Below are 27,981 nucleotides of genomic sequence, written 5' to 3' on the forward strand. Positions count from 1 at the left end.
AGAAAAAATTTATCCAAAGCAATATTGAAGCTATGGATAAAAGAACATTGTTTAAGCTATCTTGATTATTTTTAATACATATTTATTCAATTGACCACTCAATGACATGAAATGGATGACAATTTCCTGTCTTTTCTTTTTTGTATTACAAATTACAATGATTGTATTGTACAACATTCTATTTTCATACACAATTTTTACCTGCTCTTTTGGATGGATACACAAGAAAAAGTATAAAATTAATTTAACATACAACAGTTCCCTCAGGGAATTTAATGGGTGGAAACTTGGATCCTTTAATCAATTCTGCAAACCACACTCTAAATTTGATTGACTTCATTATTGTCTCCTATAAGGTATAACATTGACAGCATGCAAGAAGCATCCCATCATTTAATCATCTCAAATGGAAGGAAAAAAATCAATGGATATGTTTGGTGCTAGGCTTTCTTGGCCTGCAAGCAATTAAAGTTTATTTGTATATTTAGCAGATAGATAAATAAGAAAGTTTTACATCGTACCATATGGCTAACTACTGAGAAATTTTAAGTGTATAACAAAGTGACATATAGTTAGATATAATTTAGTCAGTGCAATTATCATCGATGCATCAATGTAAATGATAATAGTCATAAGCAATAAGTTGGCAAAAATGGCATATGGTTTAAGAAAGTAAATGTCGAGATAGATGCAACGCGAAATACAGATCTATGTGACGGTAAATGGTCAAACATATTGTTAACAAGTGACCTTAACCACTAGTTAACATTTTTTGTTTTATATAATGTAACCAATCTAAGACTTTGCAATAAATGTATTGGAGATTATAACATGTCTAAAACAAGATTTGTTAGAGAATACGAAGATTGTACAAGGAGAAGTTGCAGAGAACACATTACCTTTCTCAAATATTTTTTGTGAAGCTTCATAGCCTCAACGCAAGCCTTTTTGGCATCTAGATTTCCTGTTGTGTCATTCAATATCTGAGAACAATAACACGCAAGATGTCAGAGGAACGGAGAAACAATTTAACACATACATAAAAAGGACAGCTAAATTTGTTACAAGAATGTAACAATTTTTTTCAAAAAAAAAATCTCAAGTCTAAAGCAATAATGTCACAATGAAATAAATGAAGTAGCATTAAAATTCACATAGCTTGTTAACCAAAAAGGGAACATCAATTTCATTATTTTGTTCTGTATCAATGATTGCTACATCTAGTTCAATGCAACTTATGCTTTAGATGTCACCTCCCATGACTAACCTTGACAACATCATCCAAGCCTCGCGCTTCATGGAGTAATTTTGTACTTTTATCTTTCAACACACCAGCAACAAGGAAAACAGATATAGGAAGAGGAGATTCAGCATTCTTTGCTCCATTTCTCATATTTTGTCTCTCGTATTTTCCACATTGTCGTATTGACTTTGCTTTTCCTTTGACGCCCTCAGCTTTTACAGAAGCTGATTGAGCTTCTTCATACATCAAGAACAAATAAGGATCATACTCTAGAGCCCACATCATCTGTTAAAAATTTCAAGCTATTATTTATCAATTATCATTTTAGAAAGATTCTCAAAAAAATTGAGATATTGTTATATCATAAACTGTTTTAATGGGGGAAAAAAATCATCAAACACACACAATGCATACATAATACATATTTACAGAAAGCGAACTACGTAAAACTATCTGTTGAGTATGGCTCATATATAGACACATAAGAGAGGCAAGGGGCGGGGAGTTGAGCTAGCAAAGCTCCCTCCGGCCTTGGTGTCTTAGGCCCGACTGTTTGTCGGGGGAGGGGGGATATCCCCCGCGGTACGGTTCAGGGGTATTGTTCTAATGTAAACCGTAGTACTATATATATATATGGCTTGTAACTTTGTAAATCTTAATTCACTCAAGTGTTACAGAACTATAGCTGCTCTATAGTCGTAGAGGTATGCACAATCGGCCGAACTGTGTAAGCAAACGATCATGTACCATTGTTTGCAATTTGCTTTCTCTTTCATTTTCCGCTACCGGTTGGTGTTCTAACACTATCTCATTAATTCGGATGATATACACTATATCAATAACTATCTGATTCACGAATGCAGAAAGCAACTCAATGATCCATTGTTCAATAAAATGTAAATGAATATATAAAAAAATGAACAAAAGAAGCCAGACACACCTCCCATAGGTACAATGAATCACAAAAGGAAAATTCTCGACGAAACAGAACCATAAGCATCCGAAAAGCAAATACATAGTCGCCTCCACCAATATGTTCTGTTCTCCAAAATTAAAAGACAGTAAATTGTTACTTTCCATTTCTTCAACATAACAAAAGAGGAATTTTATTCAACAAATTTTAATGGCAAAAAAACTAGTCACTTCATTTTCCATTAATAATTTCTTCAGGCATCATATCTTAAAACAACAATCACAGTAAAAACCACCCAAATCGAGTTAGAAAATTCGATTCTAGATTTGATCATAAATACAAAATCACACGTGCAATAAAATACCTATATGTTTATGGAGTTTTGGATCAACTACTTGAGTAATTGAAGCCAAATTACTTAGTTGAGCCTCCACCCCAAGAGTGCGACCAGTACATCTGAAATTTCCTCGCTTGAAAAGTTCAAGAACATGAATCATAAGAAATTGTGAAAAAGCTGATAACCGAGCACTTGAATTACATACTTTTTTCTATCTTTGTAAAACGAAATAAAGATAAAAGAGATAATAGAGATAAGGTGTTTACAAGTCTGCGCATCAGACGCTCAAAGCACCAAAATGCGTCTGCTTCATCATCAAGAAGAATTATCATTGGGGAGCATAGGTCACTCATTCCTGTTCAGAATTGTGAATTGTTAAAATTAGTAGCTTAGAGACATTGCAAATGGTGTTTGGAACTTGCCATTATTTGTTGCAAGGTTGCAAGAAAAATGGAAGTAAAACTAATACATAAACGAGTAAGTTCTCGATATATCAATCTAGTGGATGTTTTCTTCTCTCTTGTTTCCAATTTGTTTACTTGGTTTATTCATGTTTCCTTCTTATTAGAATAAAAAAAAAAACTACTACTTGCATGGAATTATCACATGTATCAACGTGAAATACCATAGTTGGATAGAAGTATCTAAATATAGTACTGATCTATTTCAAAGAGGTAAAAACCCACCTTGACCGTATCCAACTTCTTTATCTATCCAAGCATAAACTGCAAGAATATCCCATAATTTTGACAAGTTTTCTTGTTTCTCATAAAAAACCAATGTCCTATCAGTGCGAACCACGTCAAGACCTGAAACGTATTATGTGCATAAAAAGGGTCATTTACCATGTGATTTATATTACGGTGATATGATTTCATCCTACTACAAAATAGTGCACAAGAAAAATTCACAAACCTATTTGATGGAGAGTTAACATCCACTGGATTAGTTTCTTGTCTGTCACATTTTCTAAATTATTTACAGAATCTATACTTGAAGGCCTATTATTATCTTGAGGAAGTACAGCTAATCCCTTGTCTGGATTTCTTTCTGGCATAATCATGGGGTCTTGAATTGGTTGGCCATCATCAGTAATTACAGGTGATGTGATAAATCGACCACTTCCAACAAGAGGAAACAATTGGCGACATTCTTCTTTCCATGTAGCATATTGCATCCTGATGACATAAACATAAAAGTGAAGTTCAAGTAATGATCTTATAGGTCTAGAATTCAGAAATGTTGGGACCGAACCATACAGTTCAACCAGTTAAACCGTGAACCGATGCTGTCAACTATTCGGTTATTTGAGTGGTTTGACTGTTGTTCTGTTCCGGTTTGAGTGGTTGAACTATGAGCCACAGGTCTTGTCAGTTCAATGTCCGGTTGAGTTTTTAAAACATTGAAACAATTATGAAATGGAAGCTGACTACCTTCGGCGTTCTCTTATTTGATCTCTTTCGTCAAATGTACTCTTCGGGTCATAGCAACCAAGTAAAAATTCCCAAACTTCTCCCCTAATTGATGGATGGACTCCCTGGTTTGAAATTTTTTAACAAATTAACGACTAACACAGAGCCACATAAACATAAAAATTCTTGTCTTTCTACACTTGTATACACAAGAAAACCATAATCATCAATACTTTCAAGGGTATTAAAACAAAAATATGATTAAGATCAGACAGGTTTTCCATCAAGCTAGGATTCAGATATTCAGTATTTGAACAAATTGAAAAAGAGAGACTATATAAGAGCAAATACCCCTCGGTAGATTCGTCTCAAAGTCTTGCCTATATCCAGATACCCTTCTTGAGTAAATGCATCATGCCATTTTCTTGGACTTAGTGTTTTACCAGCCTGAGCCATGTAATAACAATCAAGAAGTTAAAAATAAAAGAACAATATACAATCATTGTACCGAGTTTCCAAAATTAAGAAAAATAAAAAAAAATACAACCATTGTGAGATTGAAAGTCTAGATAGATTAGAAGTCTGTATCTGAATGCAAATGATTTTGTGTTAAGGTGTAAAATCGTCAAATTGATTTACGTCATTTAATGTTTTATCGATGACTTTGAACAATAAACTACTGTCAATGAATCAAAATTCATCGATGACAATGATACATTACAAGACTGAATTTGAAATTGATAACAACCAAAAAAAGACACTATCTTAAAGACTAAAATCAAAATATTTTTCTCCCTCAACAAAGTAGCATCGCCAACAAAACCATTACTGACAACTTAGCAAAGTTCCACAACCCATTTAACACACAATGTTATCAACGGAGGATCGCGGACAGCTAAAAATCCACCATAAAACACCATGATGGATACCGCCATCCTTCACAAATTGGCCATGGAGATTGTCAAAAAATCCTCCATGGCCAATACTTGTCATCACATTCAACCTCACATATCAACTATCTGAAATCACAATCTACCCCTCAAAATGAACAAAAGTTTCTACCTGTTTATCAACTTAACAAGCTCAATACAGCTTAGAAACACATATAAAGATAAACCATTTATAAAAAAAACTTTAGTAATCGTAAATGAACAAATGCATTCACAAAACATCATATCTAGTACATAACAATGAAGCACGGACACAAACATGAACACCGGACACGACACATACACATCAACACTGCACACCTAAAAGGCTTTCAATCAGAGGTGTCAGTGCTACATATATACAGTACATAACATACATTGCTGATAAAACACCAACACCAATTTCCATCAATCCAATAATACACTTCCTATACCCAACAACAGTTTATATCACCAAACAAAATTATAACAAAAACCCAGAAATAAAAATCAAACTTTGGAGTGAAAAAACAAACCTTGATCTTGAATCTTGAGATGGGAACATCATTACTGCAATCTGGTCTGGTTTCATAGAAAGAATCAGCTGAAACTCCTGGATCTCTCCACATCACAAGAAACTGAAAATTTTTTCAAGAAGAAGAAACAAAAACACAAACACAAGAAGAAACAAGGAAAAAAAACAATGATTTACAGTAACAAAAAACGTGTTTTAGCAACACTTTTGAAAAGAACAAGACCCAGAAACAAAAACTTGTCAACTCAAAGAGAATGGGTCCATATACATTCAACAACAATGCAAAAAAAGAAACTTTTTTTGGATATTTAATTAGTGTATTAGTTAGTCAATTAATTAGAAAATATGGACATTTGTGTAAAAGGAAAAAAGATATATTTTGTAATAATTTTTTTAATTTGACTATTGATTGAAAATTAATAAAGATATGGTTGGGTGGGTGGATGGATATAGATGAAAATTTAATGTTGGATGGATTGAAATTTTTTTAATGGGTCCGTGAGCATAGCTCAGTTGGTAGGACAATGCATTATTATATGCAGGGACGGGGTTCGAACCCCGGATACCTCACTTATTTATCTTATAAGGTGAATTCTAATCACTAGGCTACCTGACAAAAAAAAGACTTGATATGTTATCAAATTAAGACTTTTTTTTTAAAAAACTCCACTTGTCTTAAAAGATCACATTTCAAGTCATTTATCACAAAAATACAAAATATAATTGGTTAACTTGATATAAATAATTTAATAAAATAAATAATATTCATTATTATGTTTTTGTAAAGATAGTACTCCTCCGGTCCTATTTATAAGAAACAATTTACTTTTTGATTCATTGAATAATTGATGTATTTGGTCTATTTTTAGGCTAGATACATCAATTATTTAATGAATCTAAAAAGTCAACTTTTTCTTATAAATAGGACCGGAGGGAGTATTAAGATTGTATATTTGGTAATCTATTTAAAGGATATAGAATGCTTAGTTAGGCAAAAAGTTTGAAAATAAATTTTTGATTTATTTAAAGAATTTTTTTTTTGAGGTATTTATTATTTAAAGAATTTATTGTAAAATAAAAGATGTAAAGGATTTATGTACAGCCTTTTTTGTATTAAAAACAAAAGACCAGGTCTTAGACAAAGGACCGACTCCACTTGGATCCAACTTATTTCCACATATAATGATGTTAGAAGAAGTGGGTGGAATTGACAGAGTATTCAACTCGTTTGATTTTTACATTAAAGTGATTTTTTCTATTAAATAGTCTAACGTCAAGATATTCATCTTACAAAGTGAATATGTTGATTGTTAGGATTCAGATTCAAATTCCGACTCCTATATATTAGATCAATGTCTCAGTTAATTGATTTATACTAATAGGAACATATTAACTTGCTTTTTTTTTTAGGGAATATTAACTTGATTTAAATAACGTGTTTTTAGGGATGATTTAAATAAAAGTTAAAAATCAATTAAAACAACCATATCACATTGTAGTGTCACTTTTTTTTAGTTATTTTCTATAATATCCCAAGAAATATCTATGTAATGTGATTTAATTATATGCATGTATATCTTGTAAAAGAAAAAAGAGTGAATAGGCAAAACCCTTCCCCTATCGATATTGTAGCTTTCGGCAAAAAACCCTCTGACATTTAAGAAACTTCAAAAACCTCCATGAAATTGTCAAACGTTAGTCAATTATCCCCCTCCGTTAGTTTTGGCTATATGACGTGGCAAATAACTGTACACGTGGCACCTCCACATGGACTGGACTTTATGCAATATCATAGGGGTTAATGACTATTTTTTATTTTGGCCAAATTGCATTTTTGGTCCCTTAACTATTTTGCTAGTATCGCTTTGGTACCTTAATTAAAATTTGATTTATTTTGGTATCTTAACTCTTTCTCTGTTACACATTTTGGTCCTTTACGTTAGTTTTAATTCAAAAACGTTAGAGTTTCTTCATCTTTTTCCTTCCACTTCTTCATCATCTTCAACATCACTTTCATTAATATTCATAAAAAATGCAAAAAATTTTAAGAAACAACAATCTGTCAACAACATCATCATCATCTCATTACTTCACTTCCACCACCATCAACAACAATAACAACACCTAAGTTAATCAACAAAAATCCACTTCACTACCTGCATAAATTCTGGCAACAAAAGCACTAGTACATACATATCTAAATCCTAACTCTATCTTCAAAAGCAAAAACATCATAAAATTCCTTGTCAAGGTCCATGATCCTAAACAATTTCAAGGTTTTCATCATCAAGGTTGGCACATTCTTTAGATGTTGCCTCTGCAAAAAAATAATATAAATTTACACAACATATGCAAAATAATTAACATCATGCAAAAAAATATATTGTTTACATTACTTAATAATTAACGGTATACAACATCACAACCACTTTTCCATTCATTGTAGCTAAGAGGTTACCAACATTAAGATTTAAGACTCAAGGAAAATTTCATTTCAATAACAGCAATCTACTCAATTTTATGATGTTTTGTTTTTGAAGATAGAGTCTAGGCTTTAGATATGTATGTACTAGTGCTTTTGTTGCATGAATTTATGCAGGTAACGAAGTGGATTTTTGTTGATTAACTTAGGTGGTGTAATTGTTGTTGATGGTGGTGGAAGTGATGTAATGAGATGATGATGATGTTGTTGATAGGTTGTTGTTTCTTAAAAAAAAATTCTGGACTTTTTATGAATATTGATGAAGGTGAGATGTTGAAGATCATGAAGAAGTGGAAAGAAGAAGATGAAGAAAGAAAAAAAATAAATGATAGGCATTTACCCCCTATGACGTGGCATAAAGTTCAGTCTATGTGGAGGTGCCACGTGTACAGTTACTTGCCACGTCATATGGTTTAACAACCAAAACAAACGAAAGGGGGTAATTGACTAACATTCGACAATTTCAGGAGGGTTTTTGAAGTTTCTTAAAAGTCAGGAGAATTTTTGACGAAAGTTACAATTTCAGAGAGTTTTTTTCCTATTCACTAAAAAAATATTAAATGCATGTATATATAGCAAACAAAAGTAAATGTATTTATAAAAAAGTTTCACACCTGACATATATTTTTTTCTTGAGGAATTATAAATAAACTTAATAAAAAAATTACACGGAACAGACTTTTACTTTATATTTCTATATCTTCGTTTGTTAAAATTTTCATACGATCAAATCAAATTTTAGGTTCTAATAAATTCACTTCTTTTATGTGATTTTAGATCACATCCACAATTATATGGTATGATATTATTGCAATACAATAAATTTTGTACCTTGCATGATTGAATAATCGAAGAAAGCATTTGACGCGATTGATGAGCGAAGTTAAGTGTGAGAGATCTTCTCCCACTTATTGATGAACGCTCGTGTTTGTTAGTGTGATCTAACTAATGAGATAGTTAGAATATATACCTATCAAATGAGATATGAACGTGTTCTCAAAGAGAAATTTTTCCATGAAAGTTGTTAGACAAGTTAACTTTGTTTTCATAGAATCTTGTTTTGGTTAGTCTCCAAAGATGAAAATGCCGTTTATAATTGGGTCTCATTGATTAGTACAATCTTATATCGAGAAAATCATGTCGTAGTGGAATTTATTGGGCTTTGATCACGACGATGCAATCAATGTTGACAAAACCTCTTTGGTCTCCATCTTAACATGCGCAAGTACAAAACGAACGTAACTTAAGTCACGTAGCGTGACTTAAGTTACGCTAGTATAAAGTTTCACGTGAGTTAAGTTACGCTACGTGACTATTCTTAGTAAGAAATGAAAATAGTATAGAATAAACTTTAATTTATTATAAAAAAATGAATAAAAAAAATCAAAAAACTGGGAATCGTAGAAACAAAATTAGTCTATCCATAAGAGGAGATGCAATCATATGAAAAATATAACCGATTCTTTTCTTTGCTTCATTTACTGGCCATCCGCGGGAAGTTTCGGGTTTGATACCGATATTTTAGCAACAAATCTAATAAATCTAAGTGTAGTGCTAGGTGTATTAATTTTTTTTGGAAAGGGAGTGTGTGCGAGTTGTTTATTTCAAAGAATAGATTGGATCCAACCAACTGCACTTTTTTCATTATAACTAGAAAAGCGTGCAATCCTATGGTTCAGAGCAAGCCCATGCCTTGGATATGTTACGTGACTTAACTCACGCTGCTGCTGGTGTACTGCAAATCACGCAACTCAACTGACGCAAGCCCATGCCTAGTCACGCAACTTAACTCACGCTAGTACTAAAACTAGCGTGACTTAACTTGCGCTGCTGCTGGTGCACTGCTCGCAGCAGAACAGACTGGCAGTGGCACCAGAACAGCAATGGCAGTGGCACTAGCTACTGTTTTGTTCCTTCATTCCCTGTTTACAGTACATGTATTCATTGATTCAACCAAAACTCTTAATTTAGAGAACATGCATACATTCAACAATAATTTAGAAATGCAATTTTAACGATAATTAACGCAAATGTCATAAAGAGGCGCAACCGCGCAAATGTAAATATCATACAACCAGCTGCTAGACCTAAATGTAAAAACCAAAAAGTCGAGAAAATAGTACAAATATATCCAAAAAAAAGTCATAAAATGTAATCCTAACACTACTGGTCCTAAAATGTAGTCCTAACACTACTGGTCCTCCTGTGGACTCCTAGACCTCCTCCTCGGAACTGGTTGCTGCTCAAACACACTATAGTCGGTACGGAGGCCCTCCAAAATGCCAAAGAAGAGTGGATTAGAAACCACCTCTGGAATCCCCATCGCATGCTCCACTCTCTCTCATGCTGCCGATGACCTGCAATGGATCGGGAGGATGTCTGGCCCACTCCTGGTCAACAAGAATATCCTGGTATACAGGTCTCGACATGACAATGTTAGGCTCTGGAGCAGGGTTGATGATGAGAGGATGGGACACACGGTAGAACCACCTCACGTACCTCTCTGTATGCTTCCAAGGCTCGTCGTCTGGGACCTGGCGACCCCTCCGCTGGTGGGGAACGACATGAAGAGGCATAACATCAAGAAGGCAGCAGCCACATCTGCTGCGGCAAGAGGCATAACATCAGTAGGAGGTCGGGGAACCCTCTGAACATGTCCGTACTGCCTCAGCACCCGCTCCGGCAAGTGACGCACCATCCTCTGACTGCCTGCAATGATCCATCCAGAGTACCAGCACACGTCATGAAAAGGCGTCACGTCTCGTCGGTGCTCGTACGGCCTCCAGGTGACATGACAATGCTCTATCGAGTCCAACAAGCCTCTGAAGTGGTCAACATGAGAAAACCCCCTTTGAGGTTTCCATCTACCCACATACGGGTCCTCCCGGTTGTAATCTAAATATTTGGACCTCGGAACCACATGTCTGAAGTGAGCTATAACCCATCCCTGCAAACACAAACAGACAAAATATATACATGTCATACAAGCACCTATACATTTATGTTTAACTTAAAAAAAGAGGGAAAAATATATTACCACAAGCAAGCTCATGTAACCACCAACTGAGCCAACATTTGGGTCTGAGGTAAGATTCAGCTGCTCATACAAGAAAGCAAGTCCCATCGCGCCCCATGACCACGTGCCTATGTTAGCCAAATCCCGAATGGCAAGCATCCACAGCAGACTAATGGTTTTGTTGTTCTTGCCGACAAAAAGGGTGTAGCCAAGCAAGAGCAACAAAAACGCCTTCACACAGGCGGGCCTAATACGACTCAGCTCCTGCTCCTCCTCCTCTGATAAATCCTCCCCCAGTAACTGGTTGCACCTATTCAACAGGTAGTCATACTGGTCTTTCAGGGCCGTGTAAGAGACAGATGCACCAAAATCAGTCACATACCCAACCACAGCCTCCACCGGAAACAACAGGTGGGTCACCAGCATATCCATAGTTGCGTCATGATCTAAACCCTCCTCATGAATGAGCCGTCCAGCTACGGGGATGCCTAGGAGACAAGTGACATCATCTAGTGTGATGGTCATCTCCCCAACAGGCAGATGGAAGCTGCTGGTCTCCTGATGCCATCTCTCAGCCATGGCACACACTAAACCGTGGGAGATGTTGTCGTACCCAGTCAGAAGGAGGGGCCTTAGACCCGATCTATCAACCGGTTCCCAGAACCAAGGGTTAGCATCTACCGGCATTGGAAGGGACAGGGAAGAAAGCTTCAGTTTCCTCCCGTGAGAGATGCCTTTCATCTTACGATCCGCTTGCAACTGAAATACAACAAAAATATAATTAAATATGTAAAATAAACATGAAATAATAAACTATATATATTATACGTAAAATATTATACGTAGAATATCATTAAACATGAAATACACTTCATAAATAAAAATACGTAGAATATATTATACGTAGAATATTATACGTAGAATAAACTATATATATTATATGTAAAAGAAACATGAAATAATAAACTAAAAATATTCTACATTATACGTAAAATAAACTTCACATAATAGTAAAATATCATTAAATTAAATAAAGCAAATTATACTTACTCTTTTATCGTTCCAAAGCTTGCATGCCACGTGTCTACCGAAGTCCAGTAAAAGTGACAACTCGTAAGGCCCCCCCTGGAAAGCCCCCATCCTCATCCTCCATAACCGGCTCTGCATGCTGCTGCTCAGGATCCTGCTCAGGATGATGCTGCTGAGGAGGCTGCTCAGGATGCTGCTGCTGAGTAGGGTCGACAAACTGATGCTCAGGCTGATACCCCTCCTGAAACTGATGCTGATACTCATACTCCTCCTGATACTGATAACCTGGCTGAAATCCAGCCTGCTCCTGATAATGCTGATCCTGATATGCCAGCTCCTCAAACTGATGCTGATACTGTGGGGGGTCCATAATCTGGGATGCACCCGTCTGTGACGTCAATCCCCCCGCAACATCAACAGTAGCAAGACTCGTGGGCCCCACTCTCCCTCTACCTCGACCTCGACCTCGACCCTCCGGAGGATGTAGTGCTTGCTTCTCCCAACGTGCACTACTAGTAGGGCCATCCTCCCTAACCTAAGCCTATCAGGCCTCTCTTGCTCAGACATATCTGCAAAAAAATCAAAAAATATTTAACACATTTTCACATAATTTCGACAGCAACATACGTGTAATCTTTAGCAATACAACAACAACACTATAATGTCCACAGTGTCATTTGAATCTATAAACTACCACATTGCAGTCAAATTAACTATACTCAACATTAACAAACATAACTCTAACTAATTACATCATTAACAATCCAATAAAACCAAAAAAATTATCATTGAGACATTTCACCGAACACGTAGTGTGCATTCTTCAAACAACTATGTAATCTAGCATTTTCAAAACCCTAAACTACCACATTGTACCCTAAACAACATCTAAACAACAATTCCTAAGTTAAATCATCACTAACAACCATAATCTTTAACATGTAAGACAATTTTTTAAAACCTAAAAATGTTAATTTTATACTAAAATTCGAAAATTTCAACCAAAATAATGCAAAGAAGTAGTTTAATAATCACTTACTTGATATTGTGGAAGAAATTCGGTTTGAATGGCGCAAGAATGGTGAAATTTGGATTTGGGGGTGAAATTTTCGTTTTTGAAAAGTTGAGAAATGGAGGAATGAAGGTTCTGTGTTGGTGAAAACCAACTTAAGTTGCGTTACCGTTATAACTAACGCAAGTTAACATGCGTGGCGTGCCTTAACATGCGTAGGGTCATAAAGGTAATTTACTTTGGGACTGAGCAATACTGTTTGGGTAAAGAGCAGGTTTCTTTCTCCAACCAATATAATAGTGAAATTTATCAATTCATTCATCTTAAAAAATATCTCTAAAAACACATGTAAGAATTTCACACCTCTATATTATGTTATTTTTTCTCAAAATCATTGACAGAACGTTAAAGAAATTTACTCTCAGAAAGGAGAAGGCTAAAGGTTAAAATTCTTAAAGTGTTCGAACAAGACATAGGAAAATGCTTGCATAGTGTTAATCTATCACCTATACATGTCAAGCTATAAACAAAAACATTGGGGACCCATCATTAGTCATCATTGCTTGCAAAGAGAAAGGCATCCGGTTTTATTCCTATAACATAAGCTGTGAAAAATTCTCTAACCCTGCAAGGTCTTGCTGGCTATAATATATTCCATCTTTCCTTATTATGTTTTGCTTTTTAGAATTTTTTTTATTTGATTTTTTGAAAGTTCAAATAATTTCAACTTTTACTTTGTCCAAATTATTCTTAACTATTTGTTGCATAGAGAAACAAGTGTAATGAGATAATAAATAATGAATGATACTATAGGAATAAGATAAATAATTTTTCAAAAGTAACAAAATTTATTAATTTTTTTAATATGCCTAAAACATATTTTGAAATTGAAATCAATGCAAAGATAAACTTATCTTTCCCTTTTATTTTATACATTTTTTTTTTTAAATTAATATGTCTTCTATAAGCAAAGCATAAACTCATTCACAATTTTTTTTTTAAATGAAAGTGAAAGATTAAGTGAGGCTCAAACTCTTAACAATAAAAGAGAACTTATGCTTTGCACCAGAATCAAAGTAAACCAAAGAGATGAAATGAGAATATGAAAAAGTTTCAAAAGCTTCACTGCCACAGTTTGTAAAGTTTTCATGCATCTGATCCCTACAAAAACCCCTGATGATGGTCCATCTTATTGCATCACTCTATCTTCAATATTTCCATCATATTTTTTTTTTGCTATAGTCTTTTCCTCATTGATCATAATTTCCAATGGCTACCACGGTTCATGCATTGGTCTTTTTATGTCTATTGGTGTTGTTGATGCACAAAGGTGATGCCTATGAATTTTTAGTTGGAGGCCAAAAGGGTTGGAGTGTACCAAGTGACCCTAATGCCAACCCTTACAATCAATGGGCAGAAAAGAGTCGATTTCAAGTAGGAGACTCCCTAGGTGAGTTATTGTTCAATCCTTTATATTTTATCTAAAGATTAATTTTAGTCCTTTATATTTTATAAATTATATACAAATGAATAATTTGATTTTCCCCAACATCTTGTATGTACTATAATTTATACAAATAATTCATAATTGTGTACATGATGTTGAGGAAGACCATAAGGACTCATTTGTACAAAACACTAAAATGAATCTTTTGATTATATAAAAAAAATTAATTTTTTGAACGATGAAAGACCAAAATGAACATCGAATAAAAAGCATGTTTGAGTCTAATTTATTTTATCCACAATACTTAAGATTACTTTATTTTTTCCTTTAAAGTGAATTGTTTCTTTTATAAGAAGTAATCCTAATTTTTTTTTACCATAACGTAGCCGATGTCTAAGATGACAAAGTGTTTTATATAGGTAACGGTCGAAAATGACTTGAAATTCTATCATCAACCGGCATCACTTCTCATGAATAGAAGCTCACAATATTACTTGTTTTCATGAAAGCTATGATTTAATCAATACTGGGTTTGACAAAGAATAAATAACATTAGTTTCTCAAAACCCGATTTATGTCTGTCTTCTCTTATTTTTGTCAAAGAAAAACAATTTGGCCGCAATCTTAGATATAGATGACCCTAAGCTTTTATTAAAAATGTTGACGCTGGTCATCGTCAAAGTTTTGAGTAATTTTTAAGCATCGGTCCACCGTAGACTACATGAGACACTTCTTTTCCTTAGCAATTATTCAATAGTGTATTACTAATCCAAAGCTGAAATTGTGCACTCACATTATTTTCAATTTACACATATGACAAATTGCAGTGTTCAATTACCAATCTGGCCAAGACTCAGTAATTCAAGTAACTAGCCAACAAGACTATGAGAATTGCAACACTGATGCATCATCTTCTGAAAAATCCTCTGATGGCCACACAGTAATCAAACTCATCAAATCAGGTCCTCATTACTTCATAAGTGGAAACAAAAATAACTGTATCAAGAATGAGAAACTGTTGGTTATTGTGCTTGCTGATAGAACCAACAAAAACTCAAACCAAACAACGTCTCCTCCTTCTCCTTCTCCTTCTGTTGCTCCTTCTCCTTCTCCTTTATCCTCACACTCATCGGACGCATTAACTCCTATACCACCACCTTCTCCACTAAATGGTTCATTTCCACCACCTTCTCCATTAAATGGTTCATCTCCACCACCTTCTCCAGTACTAGATGGTTCATCTCCACCACCTTCTCCACTAGATGGTTCAACTCTTACTCCACCACCTATTCAGCAAGTCGGTTCATCTCCACCACCACTAGGGACTGATGTGACAAATCCAATTACTCCAACTCAATCTCCTGTTTCAGAACCTCCTCCTCCTAATGCTGCTTCTTCAATCTTGGTTAGCTTTGGTTGTTCTGTTGGAGCACTCATGGTTTCACTTCTGGTTTTTTCCAAGTAAAAGTATGAGTTATTGCATATCATTTCTATAATTTATTTATTTTTTTCTTCTTATAGCAACGTTCGATATTTGTTTGTGAGAGTTGAGAAATAAGCTGGTAATATGTAGTAATGTACTCTTTTGTGTGCTTCTTACTAATGATGGTGTAATAATATTCAATAAGTTGAACTTGAAATAAATAAAACCATTGTATTGGCACTTAGTTATCCTATTTAACCAAACGCTACCAAGTACAAAAATGCGGTGGTCCTCGCAATCCATGTCATGATCATTACCAAATGAAAAGAAAAACACTACATTTTTTTTGCTTGATATAGCGTATCTAAAGCTAACAATTTGTCGAAAGACATCTTCATTGAAGTTAGTTTAGTGAATCAAGAGCCCTAACCTAGATAAAATCTCCAACTATCTCTATCAAAAATTCTTGCCCAGCTCAACTTTTCTCATTAACCTAATAGTGTTGTGCAAAATCGATTCCGTAATTCCAGCTACCTGAAACCACAAGGAAGATTAGTCAACAATACAAATAGTTAATAATTCAAGTATAGAGCCACAATATCTGAGATACATACCGTGAAAACACCCCCAACAATAGCACAGACATTTGTAATAAAATGTGAGAAAGACTTATGATCTTCTGTTATCAAGACCTGCCCACAAAAAACTCAGTAAATCAACAAGAAGTTTAAAAGAGCAGAAGCTTATTCAAACCGATAATCTCCATATGCAGACCTGCATGGGGGAGAGTTGAAGATGGAACCTCGCAACAGGAACGTGTAAACTGTGTGCTACACTGCTGTGCGCTGTGTATTCGTACTCCTCAACTAATTGATAACCTTGTCTAGTAATCACTTCTGTTTTAACTATTTGAAGGTAATGCTCCATCTGCACACACATAAGTTAGATTAGTGCTCATCTTTCTGTAGTTTTTAGCCTCCATACAAAAAAACATAACCATGATCAAAGGCATCAAATGATAACAGAGATTGCATTATTGAGAAATTGTGTTATCTCAGAGGAGACTAACACCTAAATAATGCACATATAGGTCCAACAAACTTGCATATTTTAAATAAAACAACTAATGGTTGAGAAGATTGAAGTCTGAATATTAAGGGATGTATTTTGGTGATGAAACTTCCACATGCATAGGGAGCAAAGCCTTTGATTTCTAAGCTGGTTACTGTAAAGGGACTCCAATGTACCACAATTATTTTCCAAATGAACTAACACTTTTAAATTGCGGTCTGCAACTGCAATTGTGGCCGTAATAAAAAGGTTTTAGATGTCTTTGCAAAGTCATCGCAACCGTAATTGCGGCCGCATCGGTTGGCATTTGCCTACATTTTGCTGCAAAATCAAGGTTCGCAGCATAACAACTACTGCAAAACGACTACAAGCATGATTTAGAATCATGCAGCAAAGGATAATGGGGAAGACCCAATCTTGTCCTACAAATGTGTTGAAATAGCCTCCAAACAGAAATAAAATATTATCTGGCCTTATATTTGATGCTATCTATTGCATCTGGCTCTTGCAGATGCATGCAGGTCAATACAGCCTGCCATTAGCAATAAGTATTCCCAACGCAGACCATAAAAAGGCACATAGCTAAATAAAAAGTTACTGAATTTGGAGACTTTTATGCAAAATATTAACTTACAGTAACATTTGCTCCGAAATCATGTGAATTGATGAATGACAGACCATCCAACCTGTCATGGCTGTTACCAACATAAGGTATCAAGCGCTTGACTTCATTCATAACCATAGGTGACAATTTCTTTCCAAAAGATAAATGGTGTACGACATGCGACATGTTCATTTGAGAAGCATCAAATGAATGGGCATCGGATCTTGCTGAGATGATCAAGTTTCCTGGAACCTGCAGAGTGCAAAACAGCTTACGTTTCGGCATAATATTTAAAATACAGAAAGAAAAATAATATGAAGTCATAAGCCGTATATTATATCATTTATTTCTGCTGTTATACTATTGACAACTGAAGCTTCTATTATAATGCAAAAGACAAATTAAAAACAAGAACAATGTGCAGAATCTTGGTTCATACTCACAACTGAAAACAAGGAAGCATCAAAAGAAGTTTTCCACATTACACTAGAACTAGAAGGCAAATTTTATCCGTATGCGAGTTTACCTTCTTGACACGTACATATCCTTCAATTCTACATCCCCCAGCTGACGGTGCTGGTCTTTTTGAATTCTCTGTAACATTTAATTTATCCTCCAAAGCTAGCTTCTGATACTCTGAAGGGAAAGACGCCACTATATTCTCCATTGTCTGCAGTGGAGACACTTCATATCAGGCATGTTGTACTCTAATGGTAAACAGTGATGTTCAATTATATTTAAAAGCATAAACACTTCAAAGTAAAATGATACAAATCATGCTAATTTAAATCAAATATAATTTGTACCTTAACAAGGCTATCTGTATCACGATCTCCATAATAGGACTCATGCTCATGATGTCCATGGTCACTTCTGAAATAGGATAAAGATTCAAAAAATTAGATATATTCAAAGATCCAAAACTTTAGAAACCCAATCACTGACCAAGGTGGTGAAAAAATATTCAGCATGCGCATATACAAAAACTTTAAAGATATTAATCATATAGATTTCACTAAAAAACTGAACTTGTACAAATGAAAAAAAGGCGAACTGCATAATATCCAATAAGGACAAGCATATGAGTAGGTATTGATTATTTCTGACTTAAAGGAGTTTTCGTTGTTACCTGACATCACTTCCTTTACGGAAGATACGAATGGATGGATACCCTTGTATGTGATGCCTGGATATCGGTAACAAGATACAAAAAGAACAGTGAAATCAGAAGAGCGGATAGAAAAGGATATGGGAAAAATAGCAAAATTAGCAAGTGAAAATGAAAATATCAAATTGTAATGATGAACATGCACTTCCAATAATGCTCAACTAACTGTTAATGCTAATATCCATCTTGACAGTAAGCTAAGCATATATCAATTAACCTAGATCATGAATCTATTTGTGACAACACATAATTTAGAAATGGATGAGAATTCCTATACACATTTCCTTTATGTAATGAAATAATACATCGCATAGTGCGGTCAAAAGAATGAATATCTTACAAAGCTAAAGGAGACATAAACATGCATTTCTAGTATATCCAATTTCTGGTAAAACTCAAATAAGTATTTCAGCTGTTTCGATAGATATCTTTCTTAAGAAATATTTGGTGTACGAGAGAAAATTTACAAAGACCAACACATAGTTTGTAGGAAGAGAAGGAGGAGGAAGTGATTCCGGAGGAATCAAAAGAGTTGTGATTAAAATCACATTTTTTTATAATAGAGAAGGAAAATAGGAGTAACGAAAATCAACTGAGAATATATAAACTAAATTTCAGCTAAATCAATCTCTTTGCAAGTAGAAAAACAAATTGAGAAAGATTTAACAATTGAGAATTTGGCATACTAGAATTCCAAATTTTGCAATTGTTATAATAAAGAATGATCATAATTTCGTGTGTTTGTTACAGATTTTGCAAGCAAGAAAGTGAATAGTTAAGAAACATAAGAAAAAAAGGCACCTCCGACACAAGTCTGCTTCTTTAGTGCAATCTACCTTTCCCAAAAGTATTCGACCATCCATTTCCGGATCATATCTAAATAAGAATGCGATTTTACAAACAAGACACTGAATTAGTAAAGTGATGCCAAGTTAGTTACTGAAATTAGTAAAGTGAGAATAACACGGAAAAATGTAGAGTACCTCTCTCTTATTATTTTAGCTGCCTTCTCCCATGAAGGTCTCTGCAAGGAAAGGGATAAAAGAATGATATATAAACAACCACCTTCAACCATTATACAGAAGAGAGTGAAATGGAAGTGTTAGGAACCCAATAATTGGATTCCAAAGAATGAACACTTTTAATAAGAAATAGGAAATAATAGGAGAGAAATCTCTCCTCTAAGGATTTCACCTTCACAATAGTTACTACTCTGTTCACAAATGATTACAATGCTCAATAATGATCAACTCTACATTGTATTCTCCATATTTAATTTATACAAATATCCCTATAACAATCTAAACTAACCAACTAACTAACTTCTGTAACAACTCTTAACTACTTTAATTAACCGTTATTTTATATCCTAACAGAAAGGGATATAAGGGTGATATATAAATACACACCTTAAACCATTTACACAGGAAATCCACTTTCGAGAATTGAATATTCATTGGAAGAAACCTTATTTCCATAAGAAGAACGAAAAATAATGCCGTTTTAAGGTCAAGTTCAGAAGCAAATCATGAAGTTAAGTGCACCGATATCAGCTACTTGTGAGCTCATTTTGATCAACTGTATACTTTATGAGCTAAGTTTTATAGAGGTTACATAGATAACAGTTATGCAAAAATGAAGTTGCTACGCAAATTGCCTCACATCCAGTATTTCACAGGACTACTAAGCAATTCAGAGAAACGTCATTTTTATTAGAGAAAATATTTTATTTGGAGACACTGCCACTTTCTTTGTTAGTGCAAATCATCATTTTGTGTGTGTGTGGGTGTGATAACATAACTCTGTTGTATAATACTAGGATATCGTCGTATACCTTTTGTTTCGCTTATCTTTCAAATTCATTTTTTCTATTAAAAACATACAATAAAATTACAGTATTGTCTAAATTCATTCTTCAGACATCCAAACAAGTTATTTGGCAACAAGTTCTTAAAATCCTACATTGTGTCGTTAAAATTTATTGCCTAAGAAATTGTTGATAGTAAAAAAAGAGAAGTAAATGTCATTCGTCAACGAATAAAGATATTTGGAACCATCTTATTTGTTAAACTGGAGAGGAAGAAAGAAATGAAGATGAAATAGTTACCAAGCGTTGACTCCAGTAACACCACGGAGCATAAAAATTTACAGCTGTAATTGGAAATCTGCAAGAAAGATTATTGAAAATAGTGTAAACAATGTGTAACTATCGTGCAATTTGAGAGAGGAAAAGAAATGATCTGTTCAACTCTGGCATAACTGAAACTCATAAAAATCAAATGAATGAAATGAATTACGCGATTGACACACTTACTGATGAGCATATTTATCAAAATTGTTGGATGTGAATACAAAAGCACCTTCAGGAGATTCTTCATCCACTTTATCATCATGCTTAATGACGTTGGTAGATGGGCGCAAGTAAAATTCAGACCCAGTTGGTCTTAAATTTGAATCGATAGAAAACTTGCGAACTGTTTTTGTTAGATTCATCCTGTTCTGAAATCAAGAAGTCACAAATTAAGGACAAGTTGAAAAAATATTAAAGGATCAACGATAAGAAGGTATTATAGCATAGGCAATCACAAGTTAGGAAATCATAAAATGCATGAGGAGATGAAGATTTAACAAATGAAATAATAGAAACTTACTGTTCCCAGCACATCGCTCACGTCGACTGATGCAAACTCACATGAGAGTGCATGAAAACTACAAGATAAATTGAGAAGCTGTCAGCACGAAACAATTGAGAGAGAAAACCCTGAATGTACTCAAAGCAATACTACAACCAGATGCAGTAGCTACATGAATTGAACAAGGAATTGAAACACTTAGAAAATAATCATGAAATATGATAAACAAAATTATCGCCTTATGTCAATTTCATAAATCATCACAATACAGAAAACAAAATCAGGTCCCTTAGAGAAGAATCATATCATATTCAAATAAAGATAAATGAAAAAGACGTCTACCTCAAATTGAAATCTATACGTAAAAACTCCCCATCAGAACTCTTGTCGATAATCACAGACGTAGATGTGTTGACAGATAAATATTCATTAAGTTCCTGCAACAAGTTTGCATGATATATATCAATATGATACTTGAAAACCAATCATGCAAAAAACTTTGATAAAACTAAATTAAGGCATAAAGAGTTTATAATATCAATCCATGGCACATATATGCATATGTTAATGTTAAATTGTCGAAGTGTCACAAACATAAAACGGGAAGTTGTAAAAGCTACTAACCATTCCAAATAAAAACATCATGGCAAGAGCTGCTACTATTGATAACCCTGCTCCAGATAATGATGCCTCAGTTAAATCTCTTGGGATTTTTCTGTTGACATAAGAAACTGTTAAAAACTTCTATCTATATATCCGAGAAAAAATAATGTCGCATATGCATTCTCATTCTCAAATACGCCTTCATTTATTAAATTTGAGTCCTTCCGTTGAGTGACTTAATGCCTTTTTGGTATCACGGTAGGTTTGTCAAAATCACTGCCATGCACCGTGATTCTGTCAAACTCACCACCATGAATCCAAACATTTTTCCATTTTCCCCAAAGAACGAGATATATCATTCATAACCTTTCCTTTTACATTTTCAATATATCTTTCAATCTAACCAAGCATATCCTCCGTTTCAGTCTCAAACATCATCTCTCTTTTAATATATATTTTTCCAGATTTCAGCTGAATTTATAAATAGAAAAAGTACAAATGACTATTGAGTATTGAAATTTTACGACCCTGCTCACATTGTAAACTCATTTTACACTGTCACAGCCACCGGTTGAGTGACAGTGTAGAATGAGTTTACGGTGCAATTGAAAATAAAATACATTTGCGATCAAATTAACGGCATTGTAACCGATGATTCCCATGCGAATACGAGAAATTCAGAAATGAAAGAGATTATGATTGTGATGATGATGATGACCTGTAAAAATCAACAGATTTGATTTTGCTGGCAGTAATCATGATTGTGACTTGCAAGAAAGTGAAAATGAAAATGAAAATGAAAATGAAGAAGAAAACTCAAATCTCAAATCTCAATAGAAATGAGATTTGAATGATGAATTATGTGATCGATCGAACAGGAATGATGAATGAGGTTTTGTTGAACTGTTACGTTAGCTTTTACGTGACTAAGTAACACTCATGCTTTCTCTTTCACTACTATGCATAACACATGTAATAGTACGTGTACTTTATTCGTTCATTAATTAATTAATTAATTCATCATTTATTTACTAATTTAATTTAATTTCATTTTTTTGACTGGATTAATTATTAATTTATTAGATTGCGTCCGTTTGTTAAAAGAGCAAATATTACTAATATATTTTGCTTTTCATTTTTTTTTTGGTCAAAATATATTTTGCTCTTCTACTTGTATTATTATGTTAGCTTAATTCACTTTTGTCCTCTACATAAAAACCATGATTTCCCCATCTTAAAGGAAGAGCAAAAGAAAAGTGATTTTTCATTTCATTGTTGAAAAAATGTAAACTAGTTTGGCCTCATTGAAAGAACAACTTGTAATTTTATTTGGAAGACCTCTAACAACACCAGTCTCAACTTAGTAAGTTGGAATAAAATTGCCCGACCCAAAGGTATGAGACCGTCTCGACATTAATTAGAACGACAAGAGATACTAATAGTTTTCTTAATTCTTGGTAAACTCGTTTGGGATATGATTCAAAGAACTAATAAGTTGTGTGTCGATATTCTATCTCACAAATACACCTCTGGTGTCCCTATCTTGAATTGGATTTCCCAGTGTTAAGCATTTTTTTTGAGAGGAAGTGTTGACCATTCATGTTGTTGCAAATTCGGACTATTTGATCTTTGATATGATTATCCACAATTTTTGTGTTTTAGAATTAATTTGTAAATACTAATAATTTTCTTAATTCTTGGTAAACTCGTTTGGGATATGATTCAAAGAACTAATAAGTTGTGTGTCGATATTCTATCTCACAAATACACCTCTGATGTCCGTATCTTGAATTGGATTTCCCAGTGTTAAGCATTTTTTTTGAGAGGAAGTGTTGACCATTCATGTTGTTGCAAATTCGGACTATTTGATCTTTGATATGATTATCCACAATTTTTGTGTTTTAGAATTAATTTGTAAATACTAATGATTTTCTTAATTCTTGGTAAACTCGTTTGGGATATGATTCAAAGAACTAATAAGTTGTGTGTCAATATTCTATCTCACAAATACACCTCTGATGTCCGTATCTTGAATTGGATTTCGCAGTGTTAAGCATTTTTTTTGAGAGGAAGTGTTGACCATTCATGTTGTTGCAAATTCGGACTATTTGATCTTTGATATGATTATCCACAATTTTTGTGTTTTAGAATTAATTTGTAAACTTAGAATACTAGCACTAACAATTCATTGACTTTGTGAGGGATTTGAACCCATTAAATACATGTTTATAGGCTTTGAAAACGTCGTACCAATAATATGATGGAAAAAATTGAAATACTAACTAGTCGATAGATCCGGTTATGTAACTCCATCAATGTATATCCATGTCATTTGAGCTGGGTAGGTCTCATGGTTGACAAACTTTTTTCTCAAGAGTTGTCAATGTTACTCTTTTTTTTAGGTAGATAGACGAAATGGCAAAGCCATTATAAACTCACACACACAAGTGGAGGTACCAGGGTTCGAACCCCGGTCATGGCATCCGGCCTAACAATTTCGGTATTTTGCCAGTTGAGCTAGGACTTCTGGATAATATTACTCTATATCTATGCAAGCATGTATTATAATCGCTTTTTAAAAGTAACCGTTCAATTTCTATTAGATGTCAGTGTAAAACAAATGTAAGTTTACACTGACGATGTATGTTCTCTTTTTTCAATATTTTAAATCAAAATGTTTGAAGAAAAAAAAAAGATGGATCTAATCAACTGTCTTGCTAACAGCTATTGTTTACATTTCCTAAAAAAAAAAAGCTATTCTTTGCATTGATCTCTTTGTATAATTGATGCACCATCTCTCTTTATATAATTGATTGTATCATCATTTTCATATATTGAGATATTAAGGTGGGTGTATTGGATTGAGATTTTAAAAGACTATTTTAGCAAAAAAAGTCTTGAAGATTTTAAAAGATAAATTTTTTATCTCACAATTAACTTTTAGATGAGTACTACTACTCATATAAAAAAAAAAAAAATCGAACACTATTTTCAACACTCGTGTAGTTAAATAATAATGGCACACTCAAGTCATTTCTACATAATTTTCTATATAACGTAATTTAATTAGTATTTAATATATTAGAGTGAAAACTGTCAACAAGTAGCGCATCTGGTGTAGTGGTATCATAGTACCCTCCCACGGTACTGACCAGGGTTCGATTCCCTGGATGCGCAGAGTATCTTTATCTTTCATTTTTTGGATCTTTCATTTTTTGGCAACTTTATTTTCTCTACTTTTTTGTGTAAACCCAACGATATATTTTTAAGGTTTCAATTTTTTTTTATCAAAGAACATAGAAACGGTGATATTAACTAAATAATGTGTATCAGATGGTATATTCTTATATCACACCCTCAATCTGAACTACTCACAATATATATTAAGTCAGCACAAAATGTTCTTCATCTTGAGTGCAATTGATCAATCTTATATAACTCATCCACCACCATATGATGCGTATCAAACAGTCTATTCTTGAATCATACATTGAACTTGTACTAGTCACAACATCTAGTATGTGAGCACCAATAGTATGTATATTCGAAATTTTTCAACCTTCTTTGAAGAGATCTTACTTAAGAAACCTTTTGTTTTCAACTTCTTATTTGAAAAGGGTTTTAGATATGTTTTGCATAGCCTACTTGCATGGATCTGGAGTCTCAGTTGTAGAGATTTCACGATGTAGTGAATCTCAATCATAGCTTTTAAATCAGACAGTTCAAATTTTAAACACGGTTTCACGCAATAAAACAATGTCAGACATCCATAGTTTTATAAATTCCAAATGACGTCTATATTATGAGTGATATTATCTTATGTGGGCATGTGTTTGTGCGTATTTGCTAGTGCATCATTGACATTGTTTATGGGTAGAATATGAGGTTGCAACTGAGCATGACATTGATGTGGATGATGAAGAGTAGTAACTTTAGGTTTTAGCTATTTGATTGTTATCGTGAAAATCATTAGTTGATTGGTCCAATTTTTTATTAAGTATGGATGAACTCTAGGAGTTGTACATCAAGCCAATTTTGTTTAACTTCGTTTCATTGGATATAAAATTACATACTACTCCCTCCGTCCCATATTACTTGACCTAGTTGACTCTGTCACGTATGCCAATGCACAATTTTAAACTTAAATTTCTTTAATAATCTAGTAGAAAAAATTACGAAAATTTGATATTTTGAAAATATTAATCGAGACGAATCTAACAACATCTTTTTTTTTTGAGCAAGAATCTAACAACATCTTATATGCTATATTTTGTTTTTATATATTAGTAGAAAAATAGAGTCAAAGCATGTTACATGAATAGTGCAAATATTCTATATAGGTCAAGTAATATGGGACGGAGGGAGTAATATTTTTCAGGTTATATGAATCAACAGTTATTTGCAAACTACATAAGTAGAATAAATAATTCCTCTACACAATCATATATTGTGTTAATTTATTAAAGTAGTTAATTATAATTATGTAGTGTGATATTGTTATTTCCCATTTCTTTTATGAGTGAATGAAGGGAACATACTTGCCTAATATTAAAATACTCATTTGAGCTTGTCAATGAAATTGAAAGGCTCAATAAACATAGATAAAATGATTAAATTAAATTAGTTATTCATCGATCCATAAAAAATTATCAAAAATTATTTTTCGTACCCATAAAATAATTTTGCACATTTTCGTCCCTACTAAATTTTCCTGGTGGTTTTAGTTTCTCTTGTTAAGTCGATGTGTATTTCTAAATTATTTTTTTGGTAGACATGTTTAGAACATTTTAAAAAGTTTCTTTGACAAAAAGGATTCTACGATTTGATTTCTAGTTCGAGATTTTCATTACTTTTATGTTCAACTTTTGAAACTTAAAAAATCCATATTTAATTCATCGCAAGTTAAAAATTTCTATATTTATACATAAAAACTTTTTATAATGTTCTAAACATTTCTTTCTTAAAAAAAAAAGTTCTAAACATTTATGCAAATAATTATTAAAAAATATAAAAGTTATAGGGTAATTAAAGAATTTTGAAAAACACTAGGGACTCAAACTACATGTAGATTTTTTTTTTTTTTTATATAGGAACATAAACATGCCACTTTCTTTTTATGGGAACAAAAAAAGTTTGGTAATTTTTTAGCATCAAAAAACTTATTCATTCCTAGTCCTCTTGAGCTTAGCTCAGTTGGTATGGACAATGCATAAAAATATGCAAGGTCCGGGGTTCAAACCCCGGCCACCACCAAAAAAAAAAACTATTCATTCCTAAATCGTTCCAAAATAAAACCGTGAGAAAAATCATAAGAGTACTAACATTATGACTTACAAATAAAATTACGTGAATAAAAGTAACATATAATTATTTTTCAACTTAATGGTTACAGTTAAATGCAATAACAGGTAAGACCAATGCATTTAGGAACTAAATGAGAGGGGCAATCATCTTTTGGACAATCTCCACTCCTAAGGCAGGGACTCAAATCTGTGATGTCAAATAACAACAACATTGATATTACTAAAAGGTGATGAAATATTGTATATAAAATAAATTAAGTTTTTTGAAAATGGGGTGAAACGTTACTCACCACCATTGGTTGCAACAAGAAATAGGAAAAGAAAGATGATCAAAGCATAAAATAAACTTATGACTCGAGCCATATTTTTCTTCTTTTGATGTAACAAATAAAAATTTGTTTGATAACTTTATAGGAAGCAATGCATGCATTGTTAACCTCAATGAAATATTTTTTAGCCCTTTGGAGATGCACGAAGCTGTTCATAAAATTGGAATTATTGGTTAATGTCTCTAAGATAAATCGATGTGTCATGTTGTTTTTTTCCGCTCACTCAATTGATATCTTAATTTTAATAAATATTTCACATAAAAATCTTGATGATCATCACATCACATTCTTCTTTTTTATTAAACATCCAATATATATTTTTTATTTGTCTTTTAACCTTTCACGATAGACAAAAAAAAAACATATCATAAGAAAAATAATAGTGACGAATCAGGGTAAAACCTGGTTCTAGAAATAATGCATCAAAGATGTGATAAAACATTTATTTAGAAGTTAAAACTACCATAGGTAATTTTTTTGATTCATTAAATTATGGGATCAAAGTTACTACAT

General features: G+C 33.4%; 5 protein-coding genes and 1 non-coding gene across 7 annotated transcripts; 2 read left to right on the top strand and 4 right to left on the bottom strand.

Moving 5' to 3' along the window:
- Positions 1-112: 112 nt before the first annotated feature.
- LOC146950013 (Ypt/Rab-GAP domain of gyp1p superfamily protein) lies at positions 113-5,629 on the bottom strand. The gene is made up of 11 exons (XM_085745985.1): positions 5,350-5,629; positions 4,257-4,352; positions 3,927-4,030; positions 3,409-3,671; positions 3,180-3,302; positions 2,760-2,848; positions 2,521-2,626; positions 2,184-2,281; positions 1,268-1,528; positions 900-983; positions 113-455 (listed from the first exon to the last, which is right to left on the bottom strand). The coding sequence occupies exons 1-11, from the start codon at positions 5,440-5,442 to the stop codon at positions 441-443; spliced, it is 1,332 nt and encodes a 443-aa protein (XP_085602111.1). The 5' UTR covers positions 5,443-5,629; the 3' UTR covers positions 113-440.
- Positions 5,630-10,127: 4,498 nt separating this feature from the next.
- On the bottom strand, positions 10,128-12,245 carry LOC146950014 (protein MAINTENANCE OF MERISTEMS-like). The gene is made up of 4 exons (XM_085748605.1): positions 12,003-12,245; positions 10,868-11,605; positions 10,430-10,777; positions 10,128-10,379 (listed from the first exon to the last, which is right to left on the bottom strand). The coding sequence occupies exons 1-4, from the start codon at positions 12,243-12,245 to the stop codon at positions 10,128-10,130; spliced, it is 1,581 nt and encodes a 526-aa protein (XP_085604731.1).
- Positions 12,246-14,081: 1,836 nt separating this feature from the next.
- On the top strand, positions 14,082-16,001 carry LOC146950015 (uncharacterized). The gene is made up of 2 exons (XM_085745987.1): positions 14,082-14,337; positions 15,162-16,001. The coding sequence occupies exons 1-2, from the start codon at positions 14,157-14,159 to the stop codon at positions 15,797-15,799; spliced, it is 819 nt and encodes a 272-aa protein (XP_085602113.1). The 5' UTR covers positions 14,082-14,156; the 3' UTR covers positions 15,800-16,001.
- LOC146950016 (protein disulfide-isomerase 5-4-like) lies at positions 15,969-22,794 on the bottom strand. The gene is made up of 15 exons (XM_085745986.1): positions 22,555-22,794; positions 21,858-21,948; positions 21,576-21,670; positions 21,252-21,309; positions 20,915-21,099; positions 20,708-20,765; positions 19,584-19,624; positions 19,402-19,476; positions 18,562-18,618; positions 18,239-18,305; positions 17,959-18,102; positions 17,463-17,684; positions 16,532-16,684; positions 16,372-16,449; positions 15,969-16,291 (listed from the first exon to the last, which is right to left on the bottom strand). The coding sequence occupies exons 1-15, from the start codon at positions 22,593-22,595 to the stop codon at positions 16,214-16,216; spliced, it is 1,443 nt and encodes a 480-aa protein (XP_085602112.1). The 5' UTR covers positions 22,596-22,794; the 3' UTR covers positions 15,969-16,213.
- Positions 22,795-24,942: 2,148 nt separating this feature from the next.
- On the top strand, positions 24,943-25,013 carry TRNAG-CCC (transfer RNA glycine (anticodon CCC)). Its single transcript has one exon. It is a non-coding gene; the product is annotated as a tRNA-Gly (tRNA).
- Positions 25,014-27,133: 2,120 nt separating this feature from the next.
- On the bottom strand, positions 27,134-27,568 carry LOC146950018 (uncharacterized). Of its 2 annotated transcripts, none has more exons than XR_015027415.1 (2): positions 27,430-27,568; positions 27,134-27,326 (listed from the first exon to the last, which is right to left on the bottom strand). XR_015027415.1 is itself a non-coding variant. In XM_085745988.1 (2 exons), exons 1-2 carry the CDS (start codon positions 27,500-27,502, stop codon positions 27,229-27,231), a joined length of 168 nt encoding a protein of 55 aa, XP_085602114.1. In that variant the 5' UTR covers positions 27,503-27,523; the 3' UTR covers positions 27,134-27,228. The 2 variants fall into 2 exon arrangements, 1 of the variants encoding a protein (XP_085602114.1); XM_085745988.1 differs by having other exon boundaries at positions 27,433-27,523.
- Between the last annotated feature and the right edge of the window lie 413 nt (positions 27,569-27,981).

This window comes from Medicago sativa, chromosome 2 (assembly GCF_051527215.1).
Source record: "Medicago sativa cultivar Bolivia chromosome 2, Bolivia_mono, whole genome shotgun sequence".
NCBI lineage: Eukaryota > Viridiplantae > Streptophyta > Magnoliopsida > Fabales > Fabaceae > Medicago > Medicago sativa.